The 26,148-nt window shown below is 29.6% G+C and overlaps 1 protein-coding gene across 6 annotated transcripts in view; it reads left to right on the top strand.

Moving 5' to 3' along the window:
* The window catches only part of LOC142321891 (hexosaminidase D-like), an 83,873-nt gene extending 61,055 nt beyond the window's left edge, over window positions 1-22,818 (top strand). For all 6 annotated transcript variants that reach the window (XM_075360411.1, XM_075360393.1, XM_075360383.1 and 3 more), the window contains 2 exons: window positions 5,169-5,401; window positions 22,393-22,818. In XM_075360411.1, the coding sequence (XP_075216526.1) occupies window positions 5,169-5,401; window positions 22,393-22,638 (479 nt within the window). In that variant the 3' untranslated portion in view covers window positions 22,639-22,818. The remainder of the gene's footprint in view (window positions 1-5,168; window positions 5,402-22,392) is intronic.
* The last annotated feature ends 3,330 nt before the right edge of the window (window positions 22,819-26,148 follow it).

Raw genomic sequence — 26,148 nt, 5'->3', positions numbered from 1 at the left:
GTTTTAAAAGTATTTTGGATTTTTTTTTTTAATTTGTTTTACCGGTACTATTCTTAATATTGTTAAGTATAATTTTATATTTACTGAATCATTTTGTCTTTCATGAATGAATTTTTCACTTCCTTCCTCTAAAAGTACAGCCAATTTTTTTGTTACATATTATAATGCATTATAACTTCATCTTTTATAATTAAATTTAATATCTGAAATTGGTGAAGAATATGTATTCATGACAAGTTTAACCTGCAATTACTTTGAAAACCAGTGTTAGTGTTTTTCTGATGCTTATACCAAGAAAATGTTGTTTTTTTATTATTATTTGAGGAGGCGAACATTATATTTAGGATCAGACTTTGTAACTTTTCCCCAAAATAACTGTAACAAAAGTCAGATTGAGCCTCCACAAGGTGCGCCTGCATTATCTGGAACAAATAGGAAAATTTGACTCAGCAGTCTCTGCAGAAATCACAAACTATTCTTGAAATACACATACTTCAAGAGGAAACCTCAAAACCTAGAAACACCCTGACTACACTAAAGGAGAATGTCAACTAGACCATGTCTTCATGGACAAACACCACAACAAGGAGATCTACAATATAAAAGTCCTCTGAGGAGTAGACACAGGCTCAAACCACAATGTAATCAAAATTAAAATTAAATTTACTCCAAAGAAAGCAACAAAACCAAGCCCCTAAAAGTAAAAGAAAGATGGACCTTACCCAAGTAATCAAGAATGAAAATTACCAAAAAGCAACAGAAAAAATAACAATCGCAGATAAACTTGAAGATCTAGTCAACAACCTTAAACAAATTGCTGAAGAATTAGCCCAAATAAAATCCTGTAAAAAACATCAATGGTGGAACAGCAAACATGACAAAACATTGGAGAAAAGAAGTCAAGTATGGCGATTTCACCAATCCCAAAAATTAGAAACATCCTTCCAAAATCTAGTAAAACATACAAATGAAACCACTCGAACAAGAGAATAAAAAGACAATACCGTAAAGACACACAGAATTCAATATAAAAAGAATTCAATAAAACACAGCCAAGAGACATATTCAAAACCTTCAAAAATCAGCTCTAAAAATACAAATCCCCAACCCTACTTATAAAGAATGAAAATTGTAAACTGGCCCATAACAGACAACGCAGAAATCCTAGCTAAATATTTCAACAAACTCCTAAATTGCAAAGAATCAACAAAACTCCTAAAATTCAACTCAAACACCTGAATAATAACAACCAGAAAACATCAACCTTCCCATAATAAAAGAAGTTTGCCAAGCAGTGAATGAGATGAAGAATTACAAAGCAGCAAGAGAAGATATGCAGAGAAATATGCAGGAAGATCAGCAAAAATTGCTTCATCAGCAGCTTGTCAACATCTGGATCAAAGAAGAATTACCAGAACACTGGATGACAGCCCTCATTCATCTGCCATAAAAAAGGGGACAAAACAGACCCTATCAATTACATGGGAATCTCACTCCTAGACTTATATAAAATTCTTTCAAGAATCATCCCCAATAGGATCGGTTCACAACTCAAGAAAGAACTAGGAGATACTAGAGAGGTTTCAGACCCTGAAGCAACTGTCCTCAGACTAGATTATGAGTCTCAATCTAATAATGGATTACAACAGAAAAAGAAACAGAGACATGGTGATAACATTTGTAGGTTTCAAGAAAGCTTATGACTGCATTCACAGAGAATCCCTACTAAAAATTCTCGGACGACATAACAAATTAATAAACATGATAAAACTGACCCAAACAAACACTAAATCAAAGCTAAAATTCAGAGGCGAGCTCTTGAAACCATTTGAGATCAAAACAGGACTGCACCAAGGCGATGGGTTCTCACTGCTGTTATTCAACTGCATTCTAGAAATCATAATTAGGGATTGGCTTAAAAAATGCCCCCAAAGGTAAAAATAGTCTGAAAAATTAAAACAAACACCCTTGGTTTCGCCAACAACTTGGCACAGCTAGCAAACGACATCAACGAAGCTAAATCACAGATATTAGAACTTCAAAAATTGGAAATAAAATTGTCCTCGAAATATAATTTAAAAAAAAGGCAGAAATTATGCCCCAAAATCCAACATAATTAAAAGAAGTAAACATAAATGATTATAAAATCAAAATAGTAACCCAGTCTAAATACGTTGGAGAAATAGTAACAAACAACCTAAATGAAAAAACCTCAATCCAAATAAGAAGAAACAAACTAGCTAAAGCTCATAAATTAACCTGATATACTTATAACAAATTGCCTATCAATAAACACAAAAATAAGACACTACTGCCACAGTTTTAAAACCAGAAGCCACTTATGCAGCAGAAAGGCTCTTCCAAACAAACAATCAGACAGACAAACTCCAGAAAATTGAAAGAAGAACTGGAAGAACCTGCATCAATAAAAAGTACCAGAAAGACAGGAAAGAAAGACATTGGTGGATTGTGCTCAACAAAGTCATATACAAAGAATTAGAACCCATCACTGATACCTTGCGTAAGAGGAGACTAGGATTCTTTGGAGATATCATGAGGTGCAAGATTCAAGACTTCTGAAACAGTACAGTACAATCTTGACTCAGAAAACACCAAGACAGGATGCTGACGGATTAGAAAATAAGAGAGGATCTGAAGGAAATTGCCCTTACACCAGAAGACACCACAGATAAGTTAAAATTAAAGAAAGAAAATCAAGAACAAAAATACTCGCTTCACACTCACAAGCAAAAACTCGCAACATGAATATTTTCAGCACTAAAAAGGACAAAATGTTTGGAATGTTTAAAAAAGTTCTGGTAGGACCGCAAAACCCAAACAGTCTCATCAAAGAGACTTTGAAAATTGATAAAATAAAGTGATCCTATGCGATCATAAAAGATAATTTGCGTAAACAATATATCTTTCAAAATTAATATGTCTAGGATTCAGTTTATGAAACAGTAGTATACTAATCTGGCGAGAACAAAGTATCATCATAAACAGTTAGCTACAGGTCTACAATACTGGGTGATTCAAAAAGGACTTCACAACTTTAAAAACATTTAAAAATATATTTAAATAACTTACAGATTCTGACTAAGACATTGTATGAGAAGAAGGTGTTTATTAGTGGATGCGATGGAAGAAAGGAAGAGATTTCAAATGATGGATGCAATTATGTAAAAGGGAAAATATGCGAAAATAAGAGGTTAGCAAAGGATAGAACAAGGTGGGGAGCTGCAACCGTCACAGGACCTACTATAAATGAATGAACTTACAGATTCGGTTGAGGTTTCATTCATTGCAAAACACATCAAGTTTTGACTCGTGTAGTTCATTAGTACCGAATTCGATTACCGGCACTGTCACCAGTGTTGTTAAAAATGGATACATTTACTGGTGCAGAACATGCTCGCTATTTGTTTTGGTTTCACGATTTGCAGTCAGCAATTGCAGTACAACCTAATTTTTGTAGATATTATGGTGTGGAGCCTCCTATTAAAAATACAGTTCGCTCTTGGCACCAAACTTTCATTCAGATAGGTTTTTGTGTCATAAGCAAACAAAGACTTTATGGCCCATTCTTCTTTCAGAAGGCAACTGTAAATGGTATAGTTTATCTGGACAATTTTCTAATTCATCAGTTAGACAGTGATGACCAAAATGACCATTATTATTACAAGATTGGACGACAATATGGAGGTGATACAAAATGGGGCACCACCTCAATACTGCCTAGAAGTTTGATATTGTCTTGATACTTTATTCGCAGGTTGGTGGATTAGTCATGAAGCTCCAACTGCATTGCCACCTTGCTCCCTAGATTTTTTCTTTTAGGGTTTCATTAAAGATTGGGTTTATGCACCACGTTTGCCTACATAAGTGGTACTTATGTACCACGAGCTAAGACTTACAATTGACACTGCAGCTGGAGAAGTAATGCCTGACTGCTAGCTACAGTTTGGAATGAAATTGACATCAGGTGGCATGTATGTTACATTACAATTGGAAGCCATATCTAACCAAAGTGAATGTTGGGTAACAGTCTTCATGTGTTTTTCTATGAAATGAGACCTCAATCAAAACTGTAAGTTATTTCAATAAATTGTTATATGCTTTTAAATTTGTGAAGTTCCTTTTGAATCACCCACTATATATTTACATATATCTAACTGTTTAATTTTTTAAAGAGAAACTTTGATAGGAATGTACAAGTAAGAAGTGCGTAATTTTATGAATGTGCATCAACTATACATGTATGTGTATGTATTTTTCTGTTTCAATAATTTTTTTAATAAGAATATCTACATGTGTTATCCGTACTAGCAAATAGCAAAACAAGTTTTATTACAATAAATAGCCTTCATATACATTGAACTGTACAGCAATGAACATGTATGTAAACAGTTAGAAGTAACTATTATTCATGATCATTCTAGTAACACTTTCCTGAAAATTTATTTAAAGTATGTACTTCAATATTGTTTAGTATATTGTATTTATTTTTTAAAGCTGATTTAGTGTATGGGGTATTTATAAATGAACTCTTTGGCTCCAAAAAAATTTAATGAAATAATGGAATCAGTTAAAAGCAACTGGTTCTCATATTTATATTTGGCTTTTCATCGCGGTTGGCACCACTGTGTGACCTTCACTATGTATCCAGTTGGCAGCTTTATCATGACTACACCACAGCAGAAAGCCCGGTGCGTGAATGGTTTATCAAATCAAGATCGGTTATCACAATTATTGACATGAATATGGCAGTGCTGCACCCATGAATAAAACAATATTTACTATATTATGTACATATATATATATATATATACACACACACTGTAATTAATACATTATATACTCATGTAAGTAATATTTTAAATAAAATGCTGCTTAAATAATACTTGAAACCGAGAAGTTCTTTCATAAACACTGCATTGTTCTTACAGTAAGTGGTATCATTCTTTCTCATCATATATATATATATATATATATATATATATATATATCATGGTTTATAAAATACAATGTAATGATAACAAGAAAGATGCATAGTGGCAACCAGCCTTTGGAAAATAAAATTTGGAAGCGAGTCTAATAATTTTAAAGTGTTATTATTTTTGTTTGAATTTTTAATAATTTTACTGTATTACTTATTTGTTTATCAGATGCAACAGGGCCATCAGAGAAAGCCACTTCAATTCTCAAATGTGAAAATGGAGTCAGTCTGATGGGGAGTGGTACTTCAGCTCATTGTACATTTCCTGGTTCTTTAATATATGATGCTGCCATCAGATTATACAATTTGAATAGTAACATGCAGCGTATGATGGATGATTCATCCTTTAAAGGGTGGTTTACAGAATATAATATTCAAATGATGTTTTCTAGTAAATCACATGTAAGTATCATTTACTTATACTTATATTTAGTTTTCTTCATACACACACTGGAAATATACAAAGACTGTGCTCCAAAATCGACAAACTATAAAAATCTTATCTAAATGAAAATATTTATCAAATATTAAGTATGACTTAAGCCTTTGTAATTTCATTCCAACTTCATATACTTCAGTTTCTAGAATATTTCTCCCAAGGTTCCTTTTGTGAATGTATATCTGCATGCACAGATGCACATACACATTCACTAAATGTTGAATATACCCGTTACTGTGAAAATGGGATAGTAATTATATCAAAATAAATAATCACCAAAAAATAGAAAAAGTCTTTATGTGTTGTTTCAAAGCAAACAGTTAACTAAATTATACAAAATCTATTGCACTAGTATTATTGATTATTATTGTCTATACCACTAGTAAATATGTATTCTTATATTAAAAAAAAATCAATATTTAAACAATTCCTAGTATTGTAAAAATATCAAATTGTGAAAGAATATAGTGTAATAGTAAGGTATAGTGGTAGTAAGGTATAATTGAATAGTACCATATTTCATGTTGGCATATGTTTCCATAAAAGCTTGTTTCAGCGTGTAACGTCAAATTTGCCTTTCTCTACTACTTTAGCTAACATGTTAGTAAATATTTAAGTCAAGATACATCTGAAACATTCAATGGCAGTTTCATCTAGTATTTTAATATTGCATAAACTTATTTTGTAAATCAATCAATCTGTTGACATAGAACTTAGGTTTCACATACAAGCTGATTACATTGATATGTAATGCGTGAAAACTTCTTTCACGTCTGGTATTGACACTTGTGTGAGTTTTTTATTTTCATGAACAGCATTGATTTAGCACATACTTCCAATATTTTTTTCTTATTTTTTGTAGTTTATTGTGATAATTTACGTATGATTATATTTCAAACAACAAAGTATTTTATTAGTCCATGTTTCTCTTCTGAAGACCTTCCTTGAATTTTTGAAGAGACTGTTGATTTCCTTTTTCAGGCCTTTACATTATTAAAACTTGACTGCCATAAGAGGTATAATCATTGTCCTAATTATGCCAGTAATTTATTCTGTAATGTTTTAATTACAATGAATAACATATAACTTAAAATGCCAGAAATCACAGTAACAAATCTTTGACTGATATGTTGAGATAAATATTGTAAAAAAAACTTTCATTAAATAGGTCACACAGTATTAAGGAAGCAGTTATTTTCAAAATTATAATACCTACAGTAAAACTGCATTCATGTTGGATCCAAATACTGGATTGAGATATATGCACAGTGTTCAAACCTTATAGGAAAATATGTAAGTTACATTAGTTGTTGAAAGTGACCTCCATTATGTAATTCATGTTATTGAATACGACATTGCATGCCATTAAATTCATGTTGTGATTTTTTTTTTGAGAAATTGCAGTGACACATCATTCAGTTTCGCTCTGCAATTCAGGAATGGTGCAGTTTTGTAAGGAGCATCCATAAGGTATCTCCCCAAGAAAATATCAATCAGGAGGGGATAAGGGGCCACAATCCCTTCAAAATCACTTGTCCATGAAAACACTGATCCAAGAAATTCAGTGTTGTTAGTTGTATTAGCTGTAGCATTTTCCTACTGAAACCATGTCTACAATAGCTGGTCTGCAGGTATAGTGTTTACAAATTGTTGCACCATCTGTATGTAGTGCTTGCTGTTCATTGTGCTTTGAAAGAATGTCATGAAGATTCACCTACATGAAACTGCACATCAAACACACTTTTTGTCCATGCAAAGGAGACTCTAGATTTTCTGTACACCAACGTGAATTCTGTGTATTCACATATCCATCAAGGTGAAACCATGCTTCATCAGACCAAAACCAGTCAAGTTCTTCCCCATCTGGCATTACAGATGACATGAACCACTGACAAAAAGCTACATGTTTTCCAGTGTCTGCAGGTAACAACTCGTGAACAGCATGAATTCTGTACAGATGCATCTTTAAACACTTGTGCAATGCTGTGTGGGCACTACCAATAGAGAGACCATACTGGCTAGATAGACGTTACACATACTTCTTGAGACTAACAGAATATGAAGCTTGCATGTCGATCAACTTTTCTGGTGTTAGCACTTTTGGCTGCATCTGCCACATTCCCTCTCTCTTGGAACTTGTCACACAGTCAGTTGATGGAGGACTTGTTTGGTGGATCCACACCATACTTTTCTGTGAAGGTATTCTGGGTCTGGGCATAACTGATATATCTAATGTATTAGGAGACAATGAATATTTTCTGCTGCATTGTGTAACCCATTTTCCTCAATTAAACCTGCTAGAAAAAAGGAAACATTCTTCCATAAGATTGCTTTTTGAATATTGTAGTAAATAAATTGATTGTATAATGTTGACCTTTTTTTGATGCTGATATCAGTTTGTCTGCACATTGACTTTATAAGGATAAATGATTTCTGTTAAATGCAGTCCCAAATTACAGTCAGAATAGAAACAACTAAATATTATAATTAGGGTAGATATAACTAAAAGGTTTTGAATGTTGAGCCATGTAGATTATAGGTTTTCAATTTGTTTTTGCTTTATGTGTTTATAGATTGTCCTTATTTATTTCTGATTATTTGGGAATTTCAGGAACAGATTTCATACGATTTTAATTTGTATAAAGAAAAGAATTCTTAAACACCACTTTATTTTTACCAATGATATTTTATAAAAATAAAATGATAGTGAGAAGTAACATGTTCAAATTCTGACATCTTGTGATCATGTCTATTAAATATGAAAAAACATACATTATTACATTAAGCTTTATTTTGGACCCTTTTGAATTGGTAAAAAACCTTTCCCATGATAGATAATGGTTTTGTTGTGATATGATTCTTACATAAAATTACATACTTTAAAATAACAAACAAATCAAAGTTTATAATATTAACTAAAATTGTATAACAAACAGAATGAAAAACCCAACCATAGTGCTTTTTAAAGTTTAATTAAAACTCGTTAACACACTACAAATATTTAACTGAAAACATTTTTAATTATTTTCATCTATACTATTCCATTTCTAACCACTATCATCCATCAACCAAACTCACTATTAGCCAACTCATCTCTCCATCTTATCTATACATCTTTTCATCTCTTGTAATATTTGGAGGTCTTCAAACAGTTTTGTCCCAACATTCAAACAACATGATCTGTCTGTTAAGTTGAATCTGATTATTTTTTACATTCAACATGCTTCTTAGCATTTGAAATTATATAATTCTTAGTTTACCAGATAGCTGCCTGGAAAGTGTCCCAGCAGGGCCGGCCCTAGGCAGTAGGCAACTGCCTATGGTGGAACAATTTATAAGCAGCAAAACTGTCTGAACTAGAGCGTAAAAAAATAAACACAACCCATAAAAAATATTTTGATTTCTTGAATCTAGAAAATAATATTATTCACTATTTATTAGTTCAATTTTACAATATTATTATCATAATAGTTTTATTTATTGTTTCAAAAGTATATTTAAATTATCTCTGAAAATAGTAGGAACTAGTTTCAGTTTATAAGTTTGTTGTCATTAGCTCTTTAAAAATGTAAACTTTTTTTCAATAAAACAACTTTCCGTAAATCTGTATTAGTATTGTTATCTTAATTCAATTATATGATTTTTCTGGTTAATATGGTTTATATTTATAAGTTTTTTTTTTTTTTAATTTTAGTATTTGAAGATTGGGGGCAGCATTTTTTGTATTTGCCTATGGTAGCAAAAATGCTAGGGCTAGCCCTGGCTCTGTTCTACATTCAGTAATTAAACAGAAAAATAGCTGTACAGCAAAAATGGTTTACTAAATAAATACAATTTTTTTGTGTACTTTTACATTTTTTGACCACTTTAAACTTTTTCACCCATGTGTAAAAACTCACGCGGTTCATTCAACTATTTGCCGTATTGTTTGTTCATCCAAGAGAATATTTCTGACTGTTGTGCACTTTCCAAAAGTAAAAATCGGATCACAGAATGCTGTTCTTCAAAAGTACTTTCTTTGGGCGGATTAAGACTTTAGAGGTTATGTTTATGTAAATATTAATTGACAGCTGACTAACATTCTTTGCAAGGTTGCCAACTAACAGTTACAAAAGTTTCAATTGCCTGCATTAAGTGTTTCTTTCACTAGCAATGTTTGTCACTTTAATTAGTGAATGACCCTCGTACTTCAGTTTTCAGTTAGAATGTTTTTTTAAACTCAGTACTTCTACCTTTTTCAGCCATTGTTTATTATTTTATGTAATTCTTCTCTTTTACTTTTAGCCTGCCTAAGGAAAAATATATTAAAGGGAACCTTAAACCCAAATTTATAAATAATTTAGAAAACAAAATACACCCAAAAAAGGATCTCCCCCCTTAAGCAAAACAATAACTTCAAAGCTACCCCTAACTGAAGTTAAAATAAAAAATTATAGCTTAAACCAGATGAAAATAAACTTAAAAGCTAATAATCTTAAGCTACAAAACCAAAAGATAAAGCTACCCCTAACATTATCATAGTTTTATATATAAAAAAAAAACAATGGTTCAAAATAGACGAAAATAAACTTAAATATCATTAAACAATTAATCTTAATTTAAAAAAAATGAAATTACTATAATAATAAATTTGTTTTTAAAGAACCAAACATAAATATTTAAATAAAACATATGTTAAACTACATATTATTAAACTAAACCTTAAGATAAGAGTTAAACCATGAGGTTTTTTTTTTTATAATTATGTATTTTTAAATATACTTATTCTAATATAATTATATTTCTTAGGTTTTTTAAACTTTAAAATTTATTTTAATGCATAAAATTATTTTAAATAAGATCCTATTTAATTTAATTAAAAGTTAATTTAAATTAGATCCTTATTAAACAATTATTTTATTAAAACTAAAATAAATTTTAGTTAAATATATAATTGATGCATTTAATTAAATAATTTATTTTAGATTATTATTTTTACAAAAACTATTTTACATTAAATTAAAAATCTATATTAAATTAAAATCCTTATTTAAATATAAAAGGGTATAGATTATATAATAAATTTTTTAATTTATATAACACTTATAAATTAAAATATTATATCTTATAAGATTAAATATTAAAGGGAGAAATAGTTATATTTATATAAATATATTACTATATATAATATATATATTATAATATAACTATCTTTTTTCTTTTTTGTAACATAATAATTAATCAATTGAATGATATAATATAAATATCTTATTTTTAAGATATGTATATTTCTAAACTTTTTCTTTTTGTCTGGCATAATTGATTCCTCAGTTCCTCCTTTCACTCCAATTTGACTTCATGCAATCCTCTCATGGTTGATAATTAAATCTTGCAACTTTCCCCTCGCTTTTCCTCATCCAGATGCAAGTTCTTCCACATCATCCACGAATCAGAGATGATTAAAATATTTTTAACTTGAAAATAACTTAACTTTATTTTTTTAATCTTTATTATTAATTTTACAGATTATTGGTCCTCGTCATCTTCAAAGTGCTCCCCTCCCCTATTCACACTTTTCCCAGTGGTGTTTCCACTTCACAAAGCATTCCTATATGTCTCCTTCATAAGAAATGGCCTTTAAGGTCTGTGATGAATTTGCTTTAATGACAGCAATAGTCTCAAATTGCGTCCTTTTATCACATCATTATTGTCATCATCGTCCTTTTATCATTTTAGAAATAAGAAAAACTTGCAACGAGCCAGGTCTGGTGAGTACAGAGGCTGAGGGAAGACATTCATCTGATTTTTGGCACAAAACTGGCAAAGCTGAGTGTGCGGATGCATTGTTGTGGTAAAGGAACCATGAGTTGTCTCGTCACAATTTTGTTCTATACCGATTTCTTCATGTAACAGTTCACTGTTTCACCTTGAGGCAAGAATTAAAAAATGTACAATTCCATTAAAATCGAAAAAACAGAGCATCACTTTGACACTATATTGAGACTAATGTACTTTCTTGGGGCGTGGAGATCCTTTGCCAATCCATTGTGATGATTGAACTTTTGTCTTAATGTCTTAGGCGTAAATCCAGCTTTCGTCCCTTTGCATGAATGTTTCATCATCATTGGCTTGTTCAAGAAGTTGTCGACAAACGTCCACTTGATGTTCTTTTTGCTGTTCGATCATCAAACAAGGAACAAATTTTGCTGCAGTTTGATGTACGTTCAATTTTTCAATGAAAATGTCATGGCATAATCCAATTTAAATGCTAACATCTTCTGCAAGTTCTCTGAGAGTTAATCGATGATTTGTATGCAACAGATCGTTAATTTTCTGAACATGGGTGACATCAGTTAAAGTCAAAGGCTTTCCTGGTCGAGGGTCATCTTCAATTGATTGGCAACCACTTTTGTAATGAAAGCCGTTAGTAAAATTACATACAACCCAGAGCATCATCTCTGTAAGCTTGTTTCAAAAGTTGAAATGTTTCTGTGAAAGTTTTCCCATTTCACTCAAAATTACGGCGTATCGTTGCTCCCAAAAATCATAATACAAACATTGCTTGAAAGAGGCTAAAAGAGTTCCCTTTTAGCTCATTTCTGGATTCCTCCCATTATTACACTTTCTACTACTTTCTTCTTAATTGGTAAGAATCTGTTACTCAGCCCATTATGCCGGTCTTGTTACAATACATTGGATTGAATTGAAAACTTCCGTGTGTTCAATAAATTGCTAATACTTATAACAATAACACAAAAACTAAACTAGATATCAACAATCCAAGAAAATTTAGTTACAGAGTAGGTTATGTGGAACACAATGCTGCCAACACACTTCACTAAATATCTCCATTGGTGCATAATTAAAAATGTTCGTTTATTTTCTGAACAGACCTCGAATATCTTTGAATTCTAAGATCAACTTCTTAATGTAACTATTAAGAAAACCTATATTTCTAAAGAATCTCAATATCATTTGTATCAAGAGATATGTAATAGCTAATCTGAAGCTAGTTTTAAAAATCTTTCAGATCCATTGACATTAATTTTTTACAGATAGTAATTGAAAACATCTAATGTACTTTTTACTTTAATTGTAAGACCATAATAATGTTTACTAGGTTGAAAACCTAGAAAATATCATTTGATTCTTTCAAAACTAATTTCTTTATTTTTTACTTTCTCTTGTCTGCAAATTTTGCTGGAGTGTTTTTCTGAGACGCTAGCTTCCTACGATATTCAGAAGCTTTTTTTCCCCAATTGTCTTTCATAACAAATAATTTAAACTCTCACTTTAAAATTTAAACTTTATGTTTGACAACTTTCCTTTATTAACTTATGTATATTGTGTCTAAAAAAGGTTATGTTTGAACGTTGGTTGATACAGCATTTTCAAATTAAACATCCATTTAGCTTGGGTATACCCATTTGTTTAGGGGATGATGGCCTTCCCCATTTTCTTATCTTGATCTCCAACATTTTCAGTATTCAGACCACCTTTTATTGTCTAAACTACTGAGTTTTATCTTCCACTTTTGTTAAGATGATAAACTCGTTTTACTAGTAATTATCGCATCTTTTAAGTAAATATATATCTAATAATTATATATAAAATTAACTTTTTGTAATTACTGTTTTTCTTCCTTATTTAGGAAAAAACATAGGAAGCTATGTTTTTTCTAGACTAATTAAAATTAAGTGTACTATTAATAAGAATAACAATAATAATGATGTGTATTTATTTGACTCATAATATTATAAGTATACATTGAAAAATAATAAATATTTGTTTTAAATACTGAATAAAAATAATTCACCATACTTGGCCATAAGATATCAGCCCCGTTTAAACTCTCCCTCACCCTTAGATAAGCTAAACAGGCTAAAATTTAAAAAAATAAATAAAGCAAAAGAAAGAAAACACAAAAAGTGTAACTCATCTATTGATGTCTTCTTGAACTTCAGCCAGTAGCCAGTCAGATTAAAAATTTTCCCATTCAAGTAATCAATCAATTCTTGTTCCTCTAAGCATTCTTTTGTAAACCATATGTTACACAGTACATCCTCATTTACAGGAATATTACATAGTAACCACGCATACCTTCCTCCTCCTCCCTATGTGGCCCATAATTGAGAAATAGTAATGATCTCCTTACTTTAAAAATAATACTCATATTACTTCTAATTTTTATCATTCATATAACCATCTCTTACTGAATCCTCCAAAAACTCGGAACTTTGTATATAAGTTACAAAATTGCCCTTATCTTCATTTACTTTCTAACATTTCCTATATTCTACTTATTAGGCTATCAAAATAATCTTTGTGGACTCTTATTCATCTCTATTCATCATCCTTTACGTTTATAGATATTAATCAGATTAAGCCATCCTCTTACCTACCAATACCCCTATTCACAAAAAGACAAGTAATACTATTTCAATAATCCATTTGTCATATTCAGATTTTATTCAATCATTAATTATATGTATAGCTATTTTTTATTAAATGAATTTTTTCCACAGCAAGATATTTAAATTTATTGCTATTAGTGTAAAGTTTATAACAAAAAATTAATTTTACACCAATTGTATTTTGTTGTTCAGATGAAATTTGCATTGGAACAAGCTAGCCGCTTTTTTGTGGCCAGCATTTTTCTTACAGTGTTATAATATAGAGCGAACCTATGTTTGCTCATAACTTGACTCGGAGTTGAGAAAAAGGTTTGAATGAGGTCTCATTATATTTGATTTGATTCTCCGAGGCTTTTAAGTCATTGCCCGTCCCAGTAGAGCAATTACATCTCGAATTATTTTGCATTTTCATGTTTTCAGAATTTGTCTTACATTTTATAGTATAGAGAGGATGGAAAATAAATAATATTATAAAAATTAGTGATAACATAACATCTGAGCATTAGTAAGAATTAGTGATGATTAGAGCATTAGTAATGCTCTGATTATTCTGGAGGATTTAAGCATTTTTCATAATTTATTCCCTTTTATTTACTATATAGGTTGTTCACGTTGGTTTACAAAGTAAAAATATGAGCACACCACGCCTTTTTATTGGTGAGATAACTAATAAATTTGGCACATTTATTCATGATGTGACATTTAAATATACCATCAAATGAAAAATAGCTCCTTAATTGTTATTTTATAAAAATAGATCAAATAGCTTCTTTTAACGTTGAAAGAATTTCTTATTGAGCATGATTTCTAGTAGCAAAATATATTTTTGTTTTACAGTCCTATATGAATATGAAACTATTTGATCTGCAGTAGTATATGATAATGATTAAAACTCATTTAAGTTTAAGGAAATTCCCAGATTTGAATTACTAATAATATGAGGGAGGATTTTTTCCTCTCATTATATTTTGTATAAAATAAAATTATGTCCAGCATCTTGCACTGTATGCTTTTCTTTTCTAGCTCTGTTACCTTTTGCAACAAGTCATCTATAAAATTGTCACTTCTCTAAACATTTTCATTGAAGATAAATATCTTGAAGGTCCATAGAACTTTTATGATTATAAATTCAATTTAAATTTATCCAGCCTTATAAACCTTTTTGTTGATTACAAATAGGCGATTTTGTTTTAATTTTACTGAAGAGGATACATGGAAAACAAATAAATATAAAGTTGTTTTTAATTTATAATTGATTTGCAATATAATACCTATCCCTTGAAATAATTTTTAAAAACCATTCTTTCTGCCATCTTTTAAAGCAGATTTTCTATTCAGAAATTCTACCCCGAAATAATTTATGCTCTTCTAAGAACATAGATCAATAAATTAATGACCAAGATGATAGTTCATTTAAAATGATGAGTGTCTTTCTCTTTTTTGGGGGTCTCACTGACTGTATCAAAAATAACATAAATTAGAAAAAGGTAAGATTTAGCTCAGAGGTAATGAAAACAATACTTTGCTATGTTGTTGCAATGGTTCATAAACAGACAGCAACCTGCCAGTTGTTTATTTTTATTAAATTAATAGGTGTCATTTTAAGTTGGAAAGAAAAACCATCTAAAGTTGTTTGACTAGATTGATTCATATCATTTCTTAATATTCAAATACCTTAATAATATTATAATCTAATTCATTAATAATATCTTGTATGTATTATTAAGTATAATACAAACAAGGTATGTATTTAAATTGATTATTTTCAGTGATATTTAAAAATAATACTCATATTACTTCTATAAAGAGCACTCAAAAAGTTATCAAACTAGGGGTGTTGCAAGTTACATATTGAAATAAAATATGTTTGATACCTAAATGTAGTTCATAATATGTATGTGCTAAGACTTAATTGTGATTGAATTTCTTTTACACGTGTTGATGCAATAGACCTCCAAAGCTAGTAACCTGGCAATGGCAATGAATTTGCAGAAATTGGAGCATCGATAGGTCAAAAAGTTTCTCGCCAATGAAGGGAAATATCCGAAGGACATTCATAGTAGGATGATGACTGTGTGTGGTGATAATGCGCCTTCACAATATCAATTGAAATTCTGGTCCAAATAATTTAAATGGGGCAGGGAATACATCGAACATGATCCTTGCAACAGAAGACCTGTTGAAGTAACCACACCCGACATCTGCCTGAAAGTGGACAGATTGGTTATGGAAGACAGCCATGTTAGGGGCTGCAATACTTGCTACAGAATGTGGGATGTCCGAAGGAATCATTATAAAAATACTTCATGACCATGTACACAAGTCAGTTCCCAATGGGTCTCATGGAACCTCACACCACATCATAAGCAATGTCATGTGCAGTTGAGTGCGAAAAACTTGGAGCTGTGTGAAAGGAATCCTACAATTTTTTTCAGCAGGTTGGTGACTGGTATCAAAAATGGATCCAGAGTTCATGCAATGGAAACAAAGGATCCCAAATACCCAAAAAATTCAAGACCCGGCCATTGGCTGGGAAGATCAAGGCCACAGTTTTTTGGGATGGAAGGAATACATAGAGCACAAGCAGACTATCACTGGTAATGTCGTCTACCCTGAGTATCTTCAGGAGTTGCAGGCAGCAATAAGGAAAAACGGTGAGGCAAGCTAATCAAAGGTGTCTTGCTTTTGCATGACAATGCTCCAGTCCACTACTCATCACATGTTGCAAAGCAAACTTTAAGGGAGTGTGGATTTCAAGAACTTCCTCACCCTCCCTACAGCCTGGACCTCGCCCTCAGTGATTTTTCAGAAACCTCAAGAAAACCTTTAGGGCATTATTGTTGTGAAAACAATGATGAATTGAAAGCAGCTGTTGCAGGGTATTTTGAAGAGCAAGATAAAAAATTCTTTTACTCTGGATAACCTCTGTGCAAGCTAAATCGAGCAAGTGTGTGGAAGTGCAAGGGCCCTATACTGGAAAATAAAAATGACACTCTCTCCACCGCCATTCTTTTTAAGGTAGGTAGATAACTTTTTGAGTTCTCCTCGTATTTTTATTATTCATAACCATCCCTCACCGAATCCTCCAACTCAATTTCAAACAAATTGTTTCAAAAAATTTTAAGGGTGTTTGTATAAATTGTTTATAATACATACAAGATATGTATTTACCCCATTTAACTGTAATCTAACACCTTAATAATATTCCAATACCTTTGTCATAAATGTTACTATTTTATAAATTTTGAAGTTATTATGGATAAATGTCCAAATTCTGCTGTCCAGTACTCTGGAATCAGTTTAACTTATCTGTTTACGGTATTTTGGTAGTTTAAATTTTATTAGCACAGTGATAAATGTATAATATGTATATATATATATATATATATATATTCAAAAGCAAAAACAAAATTCAGCAATCCATCACAGTTCAGGACCAAATAAGAGTTCTTACCTTATTTTTTCATTTTTATTATTTTCTTCATGTATCAGTAGCCCTCTCGAGTAATTCCTCATCATAGTTGATTAAAATTTCAAAATTACACATTAAAATATCAAAGCCATAACGTATATAAAATCCTTTTAAAACATCCTTGTGGCTAGCCACTAAATACAGTACTGCACTAATTTAAAATTACTAATGTTGCCAAAAGTGCTGCTATCTATAGCAGCTTTGATAAGAGCACCATTATCAAACCCTGTCTGCAGATTCATTAGGCTGAATTTCCCTTTATATTAATAAATATGGTATTTTCCCAAAAGGTCCAATTTTTTGTAATTTCAATTATTTTCAAGTTGGTTTCTAAGTCAGTAATAGAGTGTTCATTTATTATTAGATGGTCTGCAACATTAGAAAAACTTAATTAATTGTTTATATAATATCTAAAATGTTCTGAAAACCTTGCCTTAAATAATCTATTAGTTTTCCCTATTATAAATTTTATTGCAATCATTACATGTTATTTTATAAACGCCACATAAACTATTAAAATCATTATGGTTCTTGAAATGTGTTAGTATAAGGTTTATTAGCTAATATGTTGGTTTATATTTTTCATCATAATAAATGTTAATTAGATTTTCAGTAATATTATTATTAGTATAAGAGTATTTCAAATAGATATTATCAGAGCTACATGTATTATTTATAGGTTTCAATGTTGTAACGTTAATAGATTAAAATTTTTTTTTCTATAATTATTATCAATTATAAGGTTTTATATCCATTTTTTACTGCAATATCCTTTATAATTTTTATTTCTGCACCTAATTTTTCTTTGTTACGTGTGTAATGTATCACTCTATTTATCATATTTGTGAATATATTAATCTTGAGTGACCAAGAATGATTCGATTTTTTATTAATAGTTATTTTACTTGCTGTAGGTTTCCTATATACGTATGTTATAATTTCATTCTTTTTATTGATCTCAATATTAACATCTAAAAAACTTATTTTTCTGCACATCTGTTTCAAATGTAAATTTTAAACTATCATGATAGGAATTGAGTTTTTTCAATATTTATAAGAAGTTCATAATTTGTGACAGGATTAAGGATAACTAAAATACTATCAACATATCGAACCCATAATAGAATTTTGTATATATGAGTAATACCATAAACTATTTTATTTTCAAATTCTTGTAAATAAATTTCAAACATGACAGCCAGTAAAGGGAATCCCATCAGTAAAGTATTCTCCTGTGTGTAATATACATTGTTAAATTCAAAATAATTCTGTTGAACTATGTACGTAATAAATGTAATATCAATAAATTTTCTGTCCTCATTATAATTTCTTAGTTTATTTTTTATTATACAAATTGATCTGTGGGGATATTATGTATTAATATTAAATTATAATAAATATAAATATTTATTTTTTATTCTATAATAAAAACCACCTAGTACAGAATAATGAAATAAGATGAACCTAACTTAATTTTAACATGAAAGTACTTTCATGGGATCTCACATTTCAGTTATAATTTAATTGCATATTAAAATGAAAATTGTGTATTAATTTATTATACAAATACTGCTGTCTGTTGCGCTTTTTATAACACTAAAACTATCTTCATTAAAACTGATGGCTTAATAAATTGAAATTTTGTTTGCATTTATATTTGTAATATTTTTCTATGAGGTCTAGATTAAACGCATGGAAACTGTTGATTCTCAGCTTTTATCCTCTAATTTGACTCATGTAGACTTTATTGATAGATTGACGTTATTCAAACCATCAGCTGCGATCTTATACTATAAGAATTTATAGCCAAACGCATAAAATGTAACCCTAATCAAAGATGTTTTCTATGCTAACATGTTTGACCGACCGCATGGCTTATAGTCCATACTTACAGTTGCTCTATAGTAAAAAAATACTACTAAAAAATTAATACTACTGTAAAAATTTTTTTTTAAATATGTACTGTTTTTGTAGTTTTTTGTATAAATATTTTTGTTTTTAAAATATTAATGTGTTAAAATATTAATATTTAAAAAAAAATGTTTTTAATATTAATACATTTATTTTTAAATGTGTAAGTAATATTTTAAATATATTTAATAGTGCTAAATATATTAATACTTTTTTTAAACGTGTTAATATATTAATACATTTTTTTAAAATAAATGACTTGCAGTTCTTGAAGGTATTTTGTAAAAATGGTGTTACTAAAGTATCAGAGGACTAAATTTGATCTTGTAAAGCTGTTATTTTCAAGCAGTAGTGGAGGTCAAGGAAAAATTGTTTATGAAACACATTATTCCAAGTAGCATTCAAACTTTAGAACAGTGGATTAACAGTGCCAGAGAGTCTTTTGAAAAAATCTGATATGCGCATCACATGACTTCTTCCTTGTACACCTATTAAATTACATATATACCTTTTTTAAAATGAAAATTACATAAATTTTTATATCACTAATATAGCTTTTGATATTTTTTCATATTTTATATTTTTATTATTGAATTATTTATCGTAATTTTTTTTTCAGTCAGAAATTAAATTAACTTAATAAAAAATCAATATATTTAAATTAAAAAAAAAAAAAAAAAAAAAAAAAAAAGGTTAAAAAAAGGAGATTAAGTCTGCTGATTTGAACCAGTGTGCCTTCTCCTTCTAAGATCCAAATATTTAATTTGGCTATAACTCTGGAACCAATGAAAATAAGAACCACTTATTGTTGAAAAGCTCTCAATGAGGGCTAATTACTGCAGTTAAGAAAAGTCCAAAATCAAAATATTTTTGGATTTTGGACTTTTTTGGTTCAGTCGATTGCAGTCAAAAAGGGAGGTGCATAAGATGTTATAACAATCCAGAATTTCAACACTCTATGACTAACTGTTTTTGAGTTATGCGAGATATATATGTGAGATATATATATATGATATATATATGCTATTAAATGAGACTAATGCTGTAAAATATTTTATTTTAAATTTATACAAATTTAGTTATCCCCTTCAATATACACCCCTTCTCTATCCCTACAATCCTTCATGCGAATTTTCCATAGTTCGAAACAATACTGGAAGTCTTCTTCTGTGAGCTTTTCATGACGTGTGCTGCTTTTTTCTTTAACAGCTTGAAGTCTTGTTCCTTTTAATGCAGATTTGAACTTGGGGAACAGATAAGTCACATAATGCCAGGTCAGGCAAATAAGATAGATGGTCTAACACTGGGATGTTATACTTGGCTAGAAACGTCTTGACAGACAATGCAGTTTAAATCGCTGCGTTGTACTGATGAAGAACCCAACCTTGTTCTTTCACAAGTCAGGTCATTTTTTTCTTATTTTTTTATGGAGCTGAGTAAGGACCTTGAATAAAGATAAGAATAGTTAACCAATGGTCAGATCAGACCAGACTACCAATTTTTTCAATATTTTTATCCGTTTTTGATATGGAAGGGTGACCTGGTGAATTTCATCTTCAACAACGTCTCGGCCATCTTGGAAATGCTTAAACCACTCAAAAACTTGGGCAATAAACTTTCATTGCCATATACTTTTTTTTAATAAAAGATAAGTTTCAGCAGCAGTTTTTCCAAATTTTATATGAAATTGAAATTCAAAACCAAAATTGTTGAAATCAGAAAACCAAAATTTTTTGTGATCATAATACTTCCTTTATTTTGTACAAGGAGGTAAAAAGTCCAAAATCTAAATTTTTTTGGATTCTGGGTTTTTTTGGACACTTTTGTTTCAGTGTATTGCAATCAAAAAGAGAGGTGCACAACTAGATGTTACAGCATTCCTAAATCCAAAATTTCAACATCCTACAGCTAATCGGTTTTTTAGTAATATGAGATACATATGTACATATATACATCATGCCAAAACTAGTCAAAATGGATTCAGGGATGGTCAAACTGGATATTTCCACTAAAATCTGAAAACCCTAATTTTTCACGATCACTTCCTTTACTTTATACAAGGAATTAAATATAAGCTAGAATGCCATCTAAATTATCAAATGTTTTCTAAACTAAAAACACAGGTTTAGTTAAAGGTTTATATTACAATGTTTCTGTCTATGAAAGGGTTGTTTTTTTTTAATAGCCCTTGTATTTAGTCAATTCCAGTAAAAGTTAATATTTGTTATTTATCCATAAAGAATGTTAGTTAATCATGCAAGAACAGTGTTTTTAGATTGTCACTTTTTACATTCCATGTCTAGTGTTCGTATTGCTAATCTTTTATAATTATAAAATGCTATATACTTGACAGTTAATTTTTCAAGAATTTGTTCTAATTCCTAAATTTATGTACCTCTAAATCTTTGTAAAGGTGAAAGTCATTTTCTTTATGTTATATTTGTTTAATGACTTTGTTAAAATGCCTATACATTGAATATTACTAATGTTACCATTTTTTGTTCCTTCACATCGGTAGTTTGATTGTTTTGATGCTACTTCCATAACTTTCTATTTTGAGCTAATTCTTTAATCTCTACAAAATTATTATAACTTGCATGCTTGACTCTCAGTTTTAAAAAATAACTGTACTTATCTTCCTGTGATGTCTTTACCGTCGACCTTCAGTTTTCCAAACCTGGTTTCTTAATGTATAAGCCATCAATTTAATTTACCTCTTTACATGATTCTGCCATAATCTCTTCATTTTCATGCATTATCAACCCACCCAATTTTCATTATACTCCTGTAACACCAGATTTCAAAGACTACTATTATTTTCCTTTATGCTTTTTTTGTCATCCATCTTTTATTATCATGAGGCATTTACCCGTACAAATACTACTTGGACTATCTAACTCTTACATCTATATTTGATATAAGCAGATTTGACGTCTCTACAAAAGCTCTCTTTGCTTATGTTAGTCTGCTTTTGGTATCTACCTTAAAATTAATTTAATTTTTTTCACATGTAAACAATTCCTTAATTTCTGGTAATTATTTTTTTTTTGTTAATATTTATAACTATTGTCTTTCTTTCAAACCTATTTCATTATCACTTTTTACTTTTATTTTAGATGAATGAAAAACTGAACTGATTGACCCAATTCTAATTAACAGTGACTTTTTGTTTGGATAGGTTGAACAGGCTACAGCTGATCTTGATCGTTATAAAATGGAATTATTGTATATAGAGAAAGATGTAATAGCTGCAATGACTGATATATATGATTCTGCAACAATCTCAGAATGGACATCAACATTTATCAAACCACTCAACACAAAGCTACAAAAATTATGGGAAGCAAAAGAAAAAATTCTTTCCAAGGATGATTGGCCTCGACGACCTTTGACTCCAATATTTGATAGAAGACCTGGACTATAATGATAGTTTAGTCATTTAAGTATTAACTTGATATCTAAAATTAGGTAATTAATTTTCCCAACTGTATTTATATTATTTTTAGTTATTTTAATTTTGCCTGACACACAATTTTATATATGTTAGTGCACATGTTGAATGTTAGTGTGATATGTTCATAATAAATGTGATATTTAATATTAATATAGATATTACTTTTTTTACCTTTTTTTTTTGTTTCTTCAATTTCTTTTAACAGACTTTTAATTAAAAGCTTTTGCTGCTCAGATAGCTGTACTTCAACTCAATGATTGTACCCCTACGGGATTCCTTCTGATTCCCGCAGTTACTCAGATAATCAATTTGTCAGACAATCACATATCTGACAGTAGTTAGTATCTATAACGAATAGTTTAATGACAAATTACTTATATCCTTAATCCCTTTTATCTTTTGCATTTTCAATTGTCAATTTACTAATAACATATGTTATTAATATGTATAACGCAAAGAGAAAGAGTTAACAAATATGTTGAAAACCAATTGATTCAATTGAGTATTCCGCTAATGCTAAGATAAAAACTGTGGTAATAAATCCAAATAAACTGTGCACCAATTACATTTATGACCTTTGTTTTGTGCAAGATATTCTTTGGTGCTGTTATTGTACTATTTCCCTCCATAAATAAAATACTCTGATTATGAAAATATATTTTTTCACTCCTTAAATGTCTAAATATTGGTAGTTTCTAAGTAATATAAATACATTACTTATCAGTTCTTGAATAAAACCTGTTCAACCTGAGAACAACCTGTTTTTTATTATTTTTAAAATAATTTTGCTAAAATACTTAAAATATTGAGAAAAAGATTGCTCTCTATGAAAAATTGAAGGAAAACATACGACCAAATAGAAAGGCAACTGATAAAAGATAACACTCAAATTTATATAGTAATTATGAAGCAACTTTTTAAGTCAGATTTATCTCGGTTATTTAAATCTGTTTAAATCAAATTTATGCTTAAATGTTTAGACCAGGATTACAATGTAGTTATTACTACAAAAATAAAATAAAGTTAATCAATTTAATTGAACTCACTTGAAGTTATTTCTCTGACAATGTTAGAACAAATTTGTGCTCTGCAGTAATCCTTACTTTCAATTCATTTACAAATATGAAGTGAACAACAACTGGTTAAATAATAAACAGTGAATAATAATTATGTAAATTTTATTCCACATTATGACTAAAAATAATGAGAACCAAGTGTCCACACAGGCTTAAATAAACTTTGTAGCAGGCCTAAGATAAACATGAATTAAAATTATTTATACTTTTAAAAAATGAAAAATTGTTTATTTATTTTTTTTATAAATAATTATACTTATTACTTGAAAGATTCATTACAGATGAAAACATTACTTCAGTGTGCTTATTAGCAGTGACTAGGGAAGAAATAAAGTTAATTCTCAAATTTTCAGTTACCATGAAACAAATGCTTGAATTATCTGAAAATCCTTGAATTTCAAAAGTTTGAACTGTCTGCTTAAGGCCTAAGATTTTGATTTTTAGGCACTGTCAATGTCAAGATATCTAAGTTGGATGTCTTTGCATGGCATATCTGAAAGTAGAGTAAAATAGTAAGTATACCTTTACCGAGTTGAAACCCACCTATGTTAGACAGATTCAATATATTCTTCTGAATAATTTCACTAATTGAACAAGTGTGCACCATCATCACTAGTTCTAATTAATTAATAATTAGTTTATCAAAATTGAACATAAGCCAAAGATAATAAATAGATGCTTTATGCAATGAAGGCAATTATTAGATTTTCATTCACTCGCTGTCCCAGACTTTAGAAGACTGTAGAAATTGTCCTTGTAAAGAATCACTTAAAAATGATTAATTATTGGTTGGCCATGCCACACACTTTACATAAACTGCAACTTGCATAAATTCCCACTCTTTAACTCCTGTTTCACATCAACTTTCCTAAACAACTGCTTGATATCATTTTCAATGACCATTTTAATTAAGTTTCCCAAATTTAATTTGAAGTTCGCTACCAATTAATCTTTTTAACTACTGGCAACAGGTAAACCAGATGATATAGTTCTTCTGGGCATGCTGATCTAATGATTATCTCACAATCTTCAGCAGCACATGAAACTGGTGAGATTAACTCTCAATATCCAAGGGAACAATGAGGTCGTCATTAAGGAAGACAATCTTCCTCAATTACGTTGGAAGCTAGCTCAAAATGATTACATCCTGGTAGTAGTGAACATGTGCAAGTAGTAACAGTATAGTCTCTGGACATCTAGAGATAAATTTTAAAATAGTGAACACTTCGTAAAACTTGAATAAGACATGACCCAAATCGCTGTACTGCTTATCTGAGTTAATTTTAATCTAATTCTGTTTTATATCCTATCTTTCTTATCTAATTTAATAGTGTCACAATTTCAATTTTTTTTACAATAATATTCGTATTAACTTTTTCAACCAGTTGCATTCCAAAGCATGAATTTGGGTTGTTACTATACCCAAATGATACTTACTTTAAAAAAGACTATACAATAACTATAATGCACATTTATTATAAAACTATTTTGGTGATATTTCTATACAATAAAACCTGCTGAACTATTGTTATATATATTTTTTTGTCATTTTACAACTTATCTTTATAATTATTTTTTTATTCAGTTGTTTGTATTATTTTAATACTAAATTTCCTATTCATAATTTATAAAACACCTGTAGCGTATCAAATAATTTGATTACTGTAGTAGTAACATATACAATTCATTTAGTAATTTTTATTTCTTTAATTTTTACGAAAGAGTTAATTTGACTTTTTTCATACCAGATTTCCTATTGACAATTCTCAAAACAAAGTCTAAAAACTATGATTAAGAAATAAAAATATGAATAATAAATTTATTAATTTTAATTTAATAGAAAGAATTACCTAAATTCTAAAGCAATCAACCACATATTATTAAGTAAAACATATAATAATTTTCAATAAACGATAACTATTGGAAATCAGAAAAATTTCCGTATAACTGAAAATGCACAAAAATGAAAAAATTGTTTATTGGTCCAGGGAATTGCATTATTTAAAACTTAATGTATCTAGACCGTCTCAGTACAAAACATCTTTAACCTTTTCAAATTACAATGATCTGCAGTTGATTAGTGCTCCGTGAAAATATGTTGGTATCTGATTGCCTCCCTTCATAGTCTTATGCTACCCTCTTGTGAAAAAAATTACAGTATATTAAAGAGATTTAACAGATTTTGACAAAAATCCGTTACGATTGGATATTTTTTATAACAAAAAAATTGAAACAGTACAAAAATTACGATAATTTAATTTTGCGCATTTCTAGTGCGTTTTTTTTAGCGAATTTTTTTTTTTGCTTTGTGTTTATGAAACATAGTTTTCCGATTTTAAAAATAATACTTTCAAGCAAATCGGTTGAAAATTGGGCAAAATATGATGAAAACCCTGTGTCATAA

Source organism: Lycorma delicatula, chromosome 1 (assembly GCF_047948215.1).
Source record: "Lycorma delicatula isolate Av1 chromosome 1, ASM4794821v1, whole genome shotgun sequence".
Taxonomy (NCBI): Eukaryota; Metazoa; Arthropoda; class Insecta; order Hemiptera; family Fulgoridae; genus Lycorma; species Lycorma delicatula.
The sequence above is the reverse complement of the archived record's forward strand: the minus strand, read 5'-3'. Positions and strand labels throughout refer to the sequence as shown.